At 37.4% G+C, this 12,870-nt stretch overlaps 1 protein-coding gene across 1 annotated transcript in view; it reads left to right on the top strand.

Annotated features, from left to right (window-relative positions):
* SPPL3 (signal peptide peptidase like 3) overlaps nt 1-12,870 on the top strand; it is a 141,699-nt gene that overhangs the window by 89,481 nt on the left and 39,348 nt on the right. The window contains exon 2 of the mRNA XM_047697220.1: nt 7,124-7,201. Coding sequence (XP_047553176.1) covers nt 7,124-7,201 — 78 coding nt within the window. The remainder of the gene's footprint in view (nt 1-7,123; nt 7,202-12,870) is intronic.

The following is a 12,870-nucleotide window of genomic DNA, read 5'->3' as shown; positions in this document are numbered from 1 at the left end:
TTTCGATAGCCTCTAGGCTGGCAGGAGTTGTTAGAGTGCATCTGCCAGAGCACAAGATGCAGTGTTTCCTCCTGTTTTTCACAGGAGATTTGACTGTTCGGTGTCAGAACATGGACGTTATCTTTAACTGTTTGCCTTTCCATGGTTTTTGCCTTTGAAAAAAGGACAATAGAAACGTTCCTGTCTTCACTAAATCTTAAATTGACAAAAAAGAGCAACACAGGCACAGGCATCCATTTGTTTCTGTTGAGGTTAGAAACCACAGTCTACCGTTCTAATTTAGAAAGTCAAGTGAGATGAAAAAGTGTGAAGCATTGGGAGATCCTGCCATTGTTAATACCTCAGAAATAAGAATGTTTAGATGGTGTGTATGTGGTTAAAAGTTGCAAAGGAAAAGAAAAAGAAGAATGCTTTCTAAATTGTCAGGTTTTCCATGTCTTAATTTTATACCCAAAGACCAATAAGGTGAGGCAATAGAAAAGAACAGCTCCTGGTACGTAGTTGAGTTTTCAGAAAGAGTAGGTTGTAGAAGAATGTGTGTGTGTCCCGATTATATGGCTATGTATACATTCTGCAATTTATGGAGAAGGATGCACACATCAGATTATAAACAGTGTCTGCCCATAGGGAATGGGAGTGCAAAGGAGGAGGAGGGAGGAGACGGTTGTACTTTTGCTTCTTATTTGTTACAATGAACATGAATTGTTTTTGTAGTTTTTTAAAAATATTTTTGCTTATTTATCTGAGACAGTGTGCGGCTTGAACAGGGGAAGGAGCAGAGGGAGAGGGACAGACTCTGAGCTCAGCATGGAGCCCAACGTGGGGCTTTCTCAATGACCCTGAGATCACGACTGAGCTGAAATAAAGTTTGGGAAGCTCAGCTGACTGAGCCACCCAGGTGTGCCCCATTTTGGCAATTTTTTTAAAAGAAAATCACTACTGTTTTTAAAATGCAAATTGGCCAAAATTAATTTTAAACTGTACTCTGTATAATAAGTTCTTTATGTTAAAAAGTTTTTTTTTTTAAAGATTTTATTTATTTATTTGACAGACAGAGATCACAAGCAGGCAGAGAGGCAGGCAGAGAGAGAGAGAGGAGGAAGCAGGCTCCCTGCTGAGCAGAGAGCCCGATGCGGGGCTCGATCCCAGGACCCTGAGATCATGACCTGAGCCGAAGGCAGCGGCTTAACCCACTGAGCCACCCAGGCGCCCCATGTTAAAAAGTTTTTGTAAAACTTCCATAATGGTAATTAGAGTTGAAAATATATGACATTTCAAATAACCCCAAGAAATAATTTATAACTTCTAATTATGTGATACTTGGTACAATTTGCAGTGTGATAACTTTTTTAAATGTTACTATAAATTACAAAATACCATGGATATATCAGAAGCCAGCTTTCACCAGATTTTCTTGTATAGATTGGTTTTGTCTAGACTGAACAGTTTTATTTTTCCATTTTCTGAAGCTGTGCATTTAGTTCTGCAGTAGGTAACATGCTTATTGGCTGGTAGCCCTGGTCAGCCTCTTTAGAAGGCATTTTGCACATGGTCAGACCTTTGCCTTGAAAAAGACTGAAGAACATTGGTTACTACAGGATGGTCAGCCACAGAGACAAGAGCACAGTCCAAAGGATCTGTGGAAGATAAAGAGCTGGTTTAGTAACAGTTCAACCCCAGACTTTTAGAAATCTTAACTGATGAGTCTTTGGAGAGTCTCCACTGATTGGAGAGATGTAGCAAAAGGAATAAACAATGGTATGAGATCTTAAGATACTGAGTTTGAGGGGTGCCTGGGTGCTCAGTGGGTAAACCTCTGCCTTCGGCTCAGATCATGATCTCAGGGTCCTGGGATCGAGCCCCACATCAGGCTCTCTGCTCAGCGGGGAGCCTGCTCCTCCCTACCCACCCTCTTGCCTCTCTGCCTACTGTGATCTCTCTCTTTCTCTCTGTCAAGTAAATGAATAAAAATCTTAAGAAAAAAAAAGATGCTGAGTTTGGGAAGTTTAGACTTTACCTTTTAGGTAATGAAAATAGGCTTCAGAATACAAAGGGTACAGAAAAACCAAGGCATCCAACCCAAGTAAAACAGCAGCAAAAAAGGGGGTGCCTGGGTGGCTCAGTGGGTTAAAGCCTCTGCCTTGGGCTCAGGTCATGATCCCAGGGTCCTGGGATGGAGCCCCACAATGAGCTCTCTGCTCAGCAGGGCGCCTGCTTCCCCCACTCCCCTCTCTCCACCTGCCTCTCTGCCTACTTGTGATCTCTGTCAAATAAATAAATAAAAGCTTTAAAAAAAAAAACAGCAAAAGAAAAGATCCTTTAAAAAAAAAAAAGTATGCCTTTGTTTTTTATAGCCTTGGAATCTGGAAAAAAAATTAAATTTTAAAAAATGCCTACTAGCCTTTAATCATGTGAAAAGCTGCTTAAGCTCACTTTTAATCAATTTTTTAAATTTTAACTATATCAGGAAATTAATGCAAATGAAAGCCATATTGAGATACCAATTTTCATGTTTCAGATTGGCAAAAATTCCGAAATTAGAGACACCATTGACAAGGCTTTGGAAAGAGGAACTCTAATCTGTTGCTGGTGAGAATGCAAAATGATACAGTGTCTCTGGAGGGCAGTTTGGCAGTATCTATCAAATTGCATGTGTATTTCCTCTGTGATAGGCAGTCTCACTTTTAAGACCTTTGTTCTAAACATGTGTCATTTCATGTGTGCATTGCAGGTATAATTTACTCCGTTTTTGTTTTGTTTTGTTTTTTGGGTTTTTTGTTTTTTTTTTTAGAAGTATGGTTAAGAGAATTTTTGGAAACAACCAGTGTCTATCTAAAAGGGATTTGTTTAAAAAACAAACAAACAAAAAACTGCTTTTCAGTGTATCCACACAATAGAATACTATGCAGCTTAAAGAAAACAAAAAAGAGAAAATCTGCACATACTAATATATAGGAAGATCTGTACATTATATTGTGAAAGGAGGATAGGGGAAGTACAGAGTCTTGCCTTTTGTGTAAGAAATGGTGAGAAATAATACGTGTTTATATTATATATTCTAGAAGGCTTTACAAGAAAGTGAAGTGGTTATCTAAAGAGGAGCTGGGGGAAACTAGATGGGAATGGGACTTACTGGTGTGTCCCTTTTAATATATGTAGTTTTGATTTTTGTACCATATGATTGCATGATGTTTTCCAAAAAATTTGTTAATTTTAAGAAAATGTTCCTTCTAGAGGCGCCTAGGTGGCTCAGTGGGTTAAGCCTCTGCCTTCAGCTCAGGTCATAATCTCAGGGTCCTGGGATTGAGCCCCACATCAGGCTCTCTGCTCGGCAGGGAGCCTGCTTTCCCCCCTCTCTCTGCCTGCCTCTCTGCCTACTTGTGATCCCTCTCTGTCAAATAAATAAATAAAATCTTTAAAAAAAAAAGAAAGAAAGAAAATGTTCCTTCTAAACAGAGGTCATTTGTTCTCAAAATTTTAAGAAGAGATGTACAAAAGCGATTATGTCAAAACAAGAAACTCAATTCTAAAATAAAGAGACATTGATTGAATTTGTTTTCCTAATATACGAAATGTAGTCTTGTGGTGGGTAAGCCCTGTCTACGTTGTCTGGTTGTCTGCCTGAAAGAGGACACATTGGCCACTCAACAGCTGCACGGCTGAACACAGACTGGCAGAGCAGCTAGGGTAGCTGTCCTGTCGCCTGCATCTCCATTCCCTCTGCTGACTGAAATTTTAGGAGGGGGGTAGTTGCCTACCGTGGGGCGCTGTGGTTCAGAACTCATGATCCAGAACAGACGTTCCTGTATCCATTTGCCTCTCACACTTTTAACTGTCTCACCAGTTTTCATGTTGCTGTGAAAAAAGATGGTTTTTTAACTTTTTATTGTGGAATTTTTCAAAATACACAAAAGTAGAGGGAAGAGTATAATTGACTCTTGAATAACATGGGTTTGAACTGCACAGGTCCACTTATATACATGGATTTTTTTTTCCAGTAAATACACTACAGGACTGTAAATGCACTTTCCTTATGATTTTCTTAACATTTCTCTAACTTTATTATAAGAATACAACATGTAATATAACATAAAAAATATCAGTCAACTGTTGATGTTATTGGTTAACAGTAGTTTAGTAACAGTTAAGTATCTGGGGAGTCAGAAGTTGTACAATTTTCAACTGTGAAGGGGGTTCAGCATCCTTAACCCCTAGGTTGCTCAAGGGTCAGCTTTATAATGAATTCCCATCTACCTATCATTCTAGCATCAATAACTAAAAATTTTGCCTTAAAAAAAACTATCCCTACTCTCCTCCCCACCCCTGGACATTTTAAAGCAAACCTTAAATCATTTCACCCAGAGTCACTGCAGTATGTGCCTCTAAAAACTGAAGATCAAAAAAAAAATCACACTACAGACCACAGTATCTTACCATTGAATTTCACTGTGTGTCCTATTTTTTAGAAAGGTTTAAACTCCTCTGTATTCACCAGTCTTTCTCTTCTCACTGGGATAATTTCCAGTCAGCATACACAAAATGTTGAGTATCTCCTATCTTAAAAAAAAAAATCAGACCTGGGGACCCTGGGTGGCACAGTCGGTTAAGTGTCATACTGCTTTTGGCTCAGGTTGTGATCTCAGGCAGTTGTGGGATCGAGCCCCCTCCTTGAAGAGTCTGCTTGTCTGCTTAAGACTCTCTCCCTCTGTCCCTCCCACCCCCCACATGTGCATGGGGTATCTCTCTCTCAAATAAGTAAATCTTTAAGACAAATTTTTTCCAGGCCTCACTTATCCTTACATTCCCCTCCTACTGCTCTTCCCTTCTTTGTGCCTTTCAAAAAGATGTCAGTCTCCATTTGCCTGATTCTCATTCTCAGCCAGTTCCAACCTGATTCCCATCACTGCCATGCCTTAAAGTGTTCTTGTTTGTTTTTTTTTTTAAGATTTTATTTATTTATTTGACAGACAGAGATCACAAGTAGGCAGAGCAGCAGGCAGAAGGGGGGGGGTGAGCAGGCTCCCTGACGTGGGGCTCGATGCAAGGACCCAAGGTTCATGACCTGAGCCGAAGGCAGAGGCTTTAACCCACTGAGCCACCCAGGCACCCCATAAAGTGTTCTTGTTAAGGTCACAGGTGACTTAGTTGGTAAATAAATCCAGTGGATACCGGTTTTTATCTTACTTGCTATCTCCCCAGCCTTCAGCACAGGTGACCTCTCCCTCCTAATACTAACAGTGATTGCTAGTTCAGCTGCTCAGCTCTTCGTAGGAATTGCCGAATGGGGGAGCGGCAGAAGGAGAGGGAGAAGCAGGTTAGATGTGAGCCTGATGTGAGCCCGGTGTGAGGCTTGATTCCAGGACTCTAGGATCAGAACCTGAGCCATAGGCAAATGCTTAACCAACTGAGCCATGCAGTGTCCCTCATTTGATTGTTTAATATCTATTTAAGGTAGGTGCCATTATTTGCGTTTTATAGGTGAAGAGGCTGAACTTAGGTTGAGTAACTACTGGTAAGTGGTAAAGCAAGGATTTAAATTCAGGGACCATCCGATCCTGCTGCCTCTGTGAAATACTCTCATCACACTGTGCTATCCTGGGTTTTCTGGGTTTTCTTCTTTTTTCTCGTTCATTTTTGGGATGTATGACTTTGTGTTTTCCAGCTTCTCCTTCTTGACCTTTATATTTTATAGAAGTTTCTCAGGCTTTCCTCCTGGGTCCTCTTACTGCTGCTAGGCAGTCTCATGCACACCTATGGTTTCAATTAACGTGTTGAAGGTGATGAGCTCCCAATATATATCTTTGTCCTCAAGCTGCTTCTGAGCTCTAGACCCACATACCCACCTGTCTACTCAACAATCCAAAACCCAACATACAAGGAATTTGCTTCTGTATGTTGCCTTTTTTGCTTAATGGTACAGCCATTCAGCAGCTGCTCAGCAGAAAGCTGGGGATGCTCTTAGCTCTTAAAAACAATTACCAAGTCCATTACAGTGTCTTTTATCTCAGTTGTTCATCTGTTACCCTAAGGAAAGTCCCCCACCCCCAATTCTTCAGTAGGACCCACCTATTATATATTCTCAGAGGACCTTGTACTTTTCTCTCTCCCCTTTACAACATTTTCCATGATGATATTTACTTGTTTTAAACTTTTGTTTTCATCACTTTGGAAAGAACGGAGTTTAATTTTTTTATTCCTTTAGAACATTCAGTATGGGACCAAGACAGTCTTGTTTGTTACTGTATCCACAGTCACTAGCAGAGTACCAGCATAGAGGCATCATCAAATATTTGGTGAATGAAAAAAAAAAAAAGAGAGATTTGTTTTTAGGAAAATCGTGAACAAAAATGATTAGTGTGAAGGGTTAACTCCTGGAGACAGGCTTATACACAAGAATTTTGTTGGTCAAGCCCTAGAAGAGAGCTAAAGAATTGGCCAGTGGGATGATTGGGGATGTGGCAGTTGCAAGAATTGCTGACTGTTGTTAATGTGTCAAGAGAAGCGGTGTCAGGAATGCAGCCGACTTCTAGCTTTGAACTGAGGGAATTGTAATTCCATTCCTTAAGAGGATCAAGTATGAAGGGAAGTACACTGACTTTAATTTCGGACCTTGTTATCTTGGAAGAACTCCTGTAGGACACCTGGATGGGGAGAACCCAGTGGGCAATTAAAAAAGGGAAATGGAATACAGGGAAGAGATACAGGCTTCACCTCCTCACTGAGGGAAAGCAGTAAAATACTATTAACAGTTCAAGTGTAAACTGATAACAGTTTAATCACTGAGACTTTTTTATCTTTGGCACAGTGATGGTATATATTTTGGTACTTCTTAAATTGGGAGTGGATGTTGTAGGCATATGTGGTATACAGAGGTGGGATTTTTACATTGATATCATTTAACATCCTGAGAATGTTAACTTATAATAGCTGCGAACCTACACACGTATTCTATTAAACTAGCAGACCTCATTTTAATTATGCTGCTTGTTCATGCTAATTTACTTTTTTTTTTTTTAACTTAAAGACAATAATGAAGCTTAGTGGGATAGAACTCCACCGGACTGTAAACTCCATGAGGACTTGTAGCATGTGATCTAATTTTTTTCCCCTCTTATTTCTCTAGGGCCTATTCCCTGGTGGATTCCAGTCAAGTGTCTACATTTCTGATTTCAATTCTGCTTATAGTCTATGGTAGTTTCAGGTGAGTTGCTCTCAATATGGATGGATTTCAGTTGGAGCTGGAAGAAGCCTTGCCCTGAAAGTGTGAAAACTTACTGCTCTGTGAATAGAAACATGACTAACAAGAATTGAGTTAGAGTGGGATAATTCTGATATTTATTCTTTGGTTGGCTGCTGTTAAAACATTTTAATCCAAACATGTAAAAATTGCTTAAAAATTAAAATTTAAAATTGCTTTAATTCTGGTTCTAGAAATAATGACTCATATAAGTGTATTCATTGAAAAGATCAAGAAGAGAATCCTTGATAGTGATTCTACAGAGTTTGAAAGGGGACAGAAAGTTTTCCTTAATATGGAGGCATTGACATTGGTTGAGCCATATGCAGTTACTGATGGTCTATTCTTTTGACCTACAGAAATGATTTCATACGGTTTAACCTATTATTTTTAGGATTGTGCCAAGATCATTCACCAAGTATTCTGCTAACCTTGGCAGTGCTGAGACTGGATCCTCTTGAAATCCCTGTCCTACCAGACAGCCCTAGGAATGGAATACAAAGGAAAACCCAGAAGCTAGAGGCTTCTTCTTCTCCCTCCTTACTTGAGAGAGAGGAAATTAGTGGTTGTATAACTCAGATGTTTTATGGATTATATATTTACAAATGAAGGCTGCCTGAGAAATTTTAAATAGAGAAGTTGGAATGGGTTGACAGTAATAAATGAAATAATCAGGTGTGAAGATTTTGAACTGCCCAGTATTATAGCTGTGTTTGAATGAGCACTTGATAAAATCAGACTTCTAGGCTTAATCTCAAAACTGGGTAGAATGGTAAAATACTATTGATAATTCCAGTATCAGCTGATGAAAGTTTGAATGATTAAGATTTCTACTGAGAGCCCTAGAATCATAACCACTCTTAGGAAGCATTAATCAAGCTAGAGCAATTTAGAACCTTATCAACATAATCTTGATATTTTGTATCATACTTGGGACATGTTTCTGATTTTTTCTCTTTGAGTATATAATGTATCAACATTTCAAAAACTACTTTGTCATTAAAAACAAGATCTTGTAGGGGCACCTGGGTGGCTCAGTGGGTTAAAGCCTCTGCCTTCAACTCAGGTCATGATCTCAGGGTCCTGGGATCGAGTTCCGCATTGGGCTCTCTGCTTGGCAGGGAGCCTGCTTCCTCTTCCCTCTCTCTCTGCCTGCCTCTCTGCCTACTTGAGATCTCTCTCTGTCAAATAAATAAAATCATTGGGGGGGTTAAAAAAAAAAAGATCTTGTAGATTCAAAATTCTGATACCACTTACATTAGTAGAAATGACTTTGGTTTATAATTTATATACAATGTACATTTTCATTTTTAAATCATTTACTTATTATTTTTACCTAACAAAAAATATTTTCCATAATCTTCATACTAATTTTTAGTAAGTTGATATTTCTTTGTGTTACTGTCTTACTCCATTATTGTTGGACATGTGGATTGTTAAAGTGACCATCTTTTTATGTGTTCTTTGACTGGTTAAATTATTTCCTTAAGACAAATATCCAGAAGTTGAAAAACTTTGCCAGAGAGTGTGAACTGGCTCTTACTACATACATATTGCCATATTGTTTTCCAGAAAGTTAATACCAATAATACGACTGGGCAGATTTTGAACAAAATTGATGTAATAGGTGTACCATAAAATTATATAGATGGAAAGGACTTCTCTGGTCAACTCTTTTATTTTACAAATGAAGAAACTGAAGCCCAACAAGATGGAGTAACTTGACAAAGATTACACAACTAGTTGGTAACAAACTCTGGACTAGAACCCAGTTCTTAATACTTCTGGTCCAGTACCTTCTATCTTTTATATTTTAAGGAATTTAAATTGACTTCACTGAATAAGTCTGGAAGTGTTTTCTTCTGTTTCCTGGAAAAGATTATGCAAAATTGTGTTACTTCTTTTTTATGTATATGCTAGAACTCACCAGTAATACCATCTAAAACCCGGCTTTTCTCTTTCTGGGAAGATGATTTTTGTTTTCTCCTACTTTGTTTACTACTTTCTTTCTCTCTCTTTTTTTAAGTAATAGGACTGTAAAAAAAAATTTATTGTGATAAAATATAATGTAAAATTTACTATTTTTAACCATTTTTAATTACACAGTTCAGTAGCCAGTTTGAGCCTTTTTTAGGACACGTTACTGGTCTTTTATTATAGCCATTTTGATACTAGGATGTGAAGTGATACCTCATTTTGGCTTTGGTTGCATTTCCCTAATAATTCAGATTAGAATGTTGAAAAGTTGTTGAGCATCTTTTCATGTGCTCTGTTGGCCATATATTTTTCTTCTTTGGTGAAATGTCTATTCAGATCTTTGGCCATTTTTAAATTGGGTTGTTTTTGTTATACTGAGTTGTAACATTTCTTTAAATAGTCTGGATACAAATTCTCTCTCAGTCCTAGGATTTGCAGATGTCTTCTCCCAATCTCTGCCTTTCATCATCTTGATACTGTCTTTCATTTTCATAGTGTGTAAGCATCTTTAATTTTAATAAAGTCCACCTTACCAACTTTTTGTTTCATGGATCGCATTTTGGTGAAAAGTTGTTTCCTAATCCATGGGCACAAAGAGTTTCTCATGTTTTCTTTAAATATTTTTTCTAGTTTTATTGCTTTCATTTAAGTCCATAATTCATTGTGAGTTAATTTTTCTGTGTGGCATGAAGTAAAATGTAAATTTATTTTATGAATGTGGCTGTCCAGTTGTCCCAGCACCATTTATTGAAAAGTGTGTCCATTTCCCCATCAAATTGCATCAGCGCCACTGTGAAAACACAGCTGACTGTAAACGTGGATACCGATTTCTGTTCTTTGGTCCATATATCTCTCCTTAGGTCAGTACCACAGTGTCTTGATTGCTGTAGCTTTTATAATAACTGTTGAAATCCATCATGCTCGTCTTACAACTTAGTACTTTTTTAGAATTTTTGCTACTCTAGATCTTCTATATTTCTGTGTAAATTTAGATTTAGCTGGTTGTTTTCTACCAAAAAAAGTCTACTGAGATTTTGTAGGTATTGTGGATATGCAGATCACTTCAGGGAGTGGCTCTCCTAAAACTGAGTCTTCCTGTTCAGAGACCTCAACTATCTCTCCATTTACTTAGAACTTTACTTTTTCTTAGTAATGCTTTGTAATTTTCCATGTACAAGGCTTGCACTTCTGTTGTTAAGTATGTCATTCTTTTGGATATTCCTAAGTATTTCATTCTCTTTGGATATAGTATTTGATGAAATTTTTTTCTTGGTTTCATTTTTGGGTTTTTCATTGGTGAGTATGTAGAACCATGCTTGATTTTGTATGTTGATCTGGTATCCTGTGGCTTGATGAACTCATATATTGTGCTGATAGTTTTTTGTATACAGACTTCTTAGGTTTTTCTACACACAGGATAATGTGGTCTGCAAATAACGACAGTTTTGTTTCTTCTTTTCAAATCTGAATGCCTTTAATTTTTCCTCCTCCTCCTCCTTTTCCCACCCTTATTGCATAGGATAGAACCTCCAGTAAAGTGTTAAATAGAAAGTGAAAAGAGCACACTTCCATCCTTCTTTGCTTTGTTCCTCATCTTAAGGGGAAAGCATTTCATTGTTCACCAGTAAGTGCAGTGTTATCTGTACGTTTTTCATAAATGCCTTTATCAGTGAGGAAATTTCTTCCTGTGTCTAGTTTGTGGAGAGTTCTTATCATGAATGGGTTTTGTCATGTATTTTCATGCTTTTACTGAGATAGTCATGTGGCTTTTATGCATTGTTCTATTAATACAGTATATTAATGTTTTAATGTTGAACCAACTTTGTATTCCTGGGGTAAATCTCAGCTCATGGTTATATACCCTTTTAAACGTTGCTCATATTTTGTTAAAGACTTTTGTGTCTGTATTCATGAGGGATATTGGTCTGTTCTGTTCTTGTTATCCATCTTCTTATGATTTTGGTACCTAGATAATACTGGCTTCATTGAATGAGTTGAGAAGTGTTTCCTCTTTTATTTTCCTGAAAAGATTGTGTTAGAATTGTACTATTTCTTCTTTAAATATTTGTTAGAGTTTACCTGTCTAAAGCCGGGCTTTCCTTTGTGGGAAGCTTTTTTTGGTTTTGTTTTTTTCCTACTTGGTTCACTACTTTATTCCTTTTTCTTTTTTTTTAAGTATTAGTAGGGTTTTGTTTTGTTTTTTGTTTTAAAGATTTTATTTATTTATTTAATTGACAGACAGAGATCACAAGTAAGCTGAGAGGCAGGCAGAGAGAGAGAGAGGAGAAAGCAGGCTCCCCACAGAGCAGAGAGCATGATGTGGGGCTTGATCCCAAAACCCTGGGATCATGACCTGAGCCGAAGGCAGAGGCTTAACCCACTGAGCCACCCAGGTCCCCCTAGTAGGGTTTTTTTTTTTAAATAGCTTTATACATATCTATACATAGATAAAATTCTCCTATGTAAAGTGCACAATTTTAGTATTTACAATTTTAGTATTTACAAAATTGTGCAACTGTCACCACTTTTAGAACAATTTTATCATCCCAGAGGAAGCCTTGTATCCATTAGCAGTCATTCCCCTTTGCCTTATCCCTTGTTCTAGGCAACCACTAATCTGTTTTCTGTCTCTATATAGATTTGCCTATTCTGGAAATTTACATTTAAGTAGAATCTGCAATACATGGCCTTTTGTGACTGGCTCTTTCACTTAATGTTCTTAGAGTTTATTCAGTTGTAGCCTGTGTCAGTACCTCATTCCTTTTTATTGCCCAATATCTTGTTTATCCACGCATCAGTTGATAGATATTTAGGTTGTTTCTACATTTGGGCTGCTGTGAACATTCATATATAAGTTTGTGTGGGGACATAAGTTTTCATTTCTTTTGAGGAGATACCTAGGACTGGAATTGCTGGGTCATATGGCAACTCTATTTTTAACATTTTGAGAAACTGCCCCTGTTTTTCAAAGCAGCTGCATCATTTTACATTCCTACTGGCAATGTATGAGGGTTCTAATTTCTGTTATTTTCTGTCTTTTGATATAGATACTGTATTCTGTTTTGGTGGATACGAAGTGGTATCTCACTGTGGTTTTGATTTGCATTTCCTTAGGGACTAATGATGTGTTGACCATCTTTTCATGTGCTTATTTACCATATTTGTGTCTTCTTTAGTGAAGTGTCTATTCATATCTTTTGTCCATTTTAAAATTGTATCACCTTCTTATTATTGTTCTGATCATTCTTTTTATATTATGGGTCCAAGTCCTTTATCAGAAAAATGCTTGCAGAGAGTTTCTCCTAACCCATGGCTTTGTCTTTTCACTTTGTTTATAATTTTTATATTTTCCTAATAGATTGAGATAAAATGTCACTTTTTAGAAATAGTTTTTGTCGTGAAAGTCATCTGATGTTAGTATAACCATTCCAGTTCTCTTATAGGTTGCATGTGGAAAGATTTTTAATTACCAATTTTATTTCTTCTTCTAAGTCTACTTAGATTTTCTGTTTCTTTTTGAGTTGGTTTTGGTAATTGTCTTTCTAGGATTTGTGCATCTTTTCTAAATGATTTCATTTGTTGACATCAGTTTGTTCATATTGTTCATGTATAATTCATTTAATTTTTATTGATCTGTAGTGATGTTCTTTTAATTT

Source organism: Lutra lutra, chromosome 12 (genome assembly GCF_902655055.1).
Source record: "Lutra lutra chromosome 12, mLutLut1.2, whole genome shotgun sequence".
NCBI lineage: Eukaryota > Metazoa > Chordata > Mammalia > Carnivora > Mustelidae > Lutra > Lutra lutra.
Note: the sequence above shows the minus strand (reverse complement) of the source record. Positions and strands in the feature narration are given on the sequence as shown.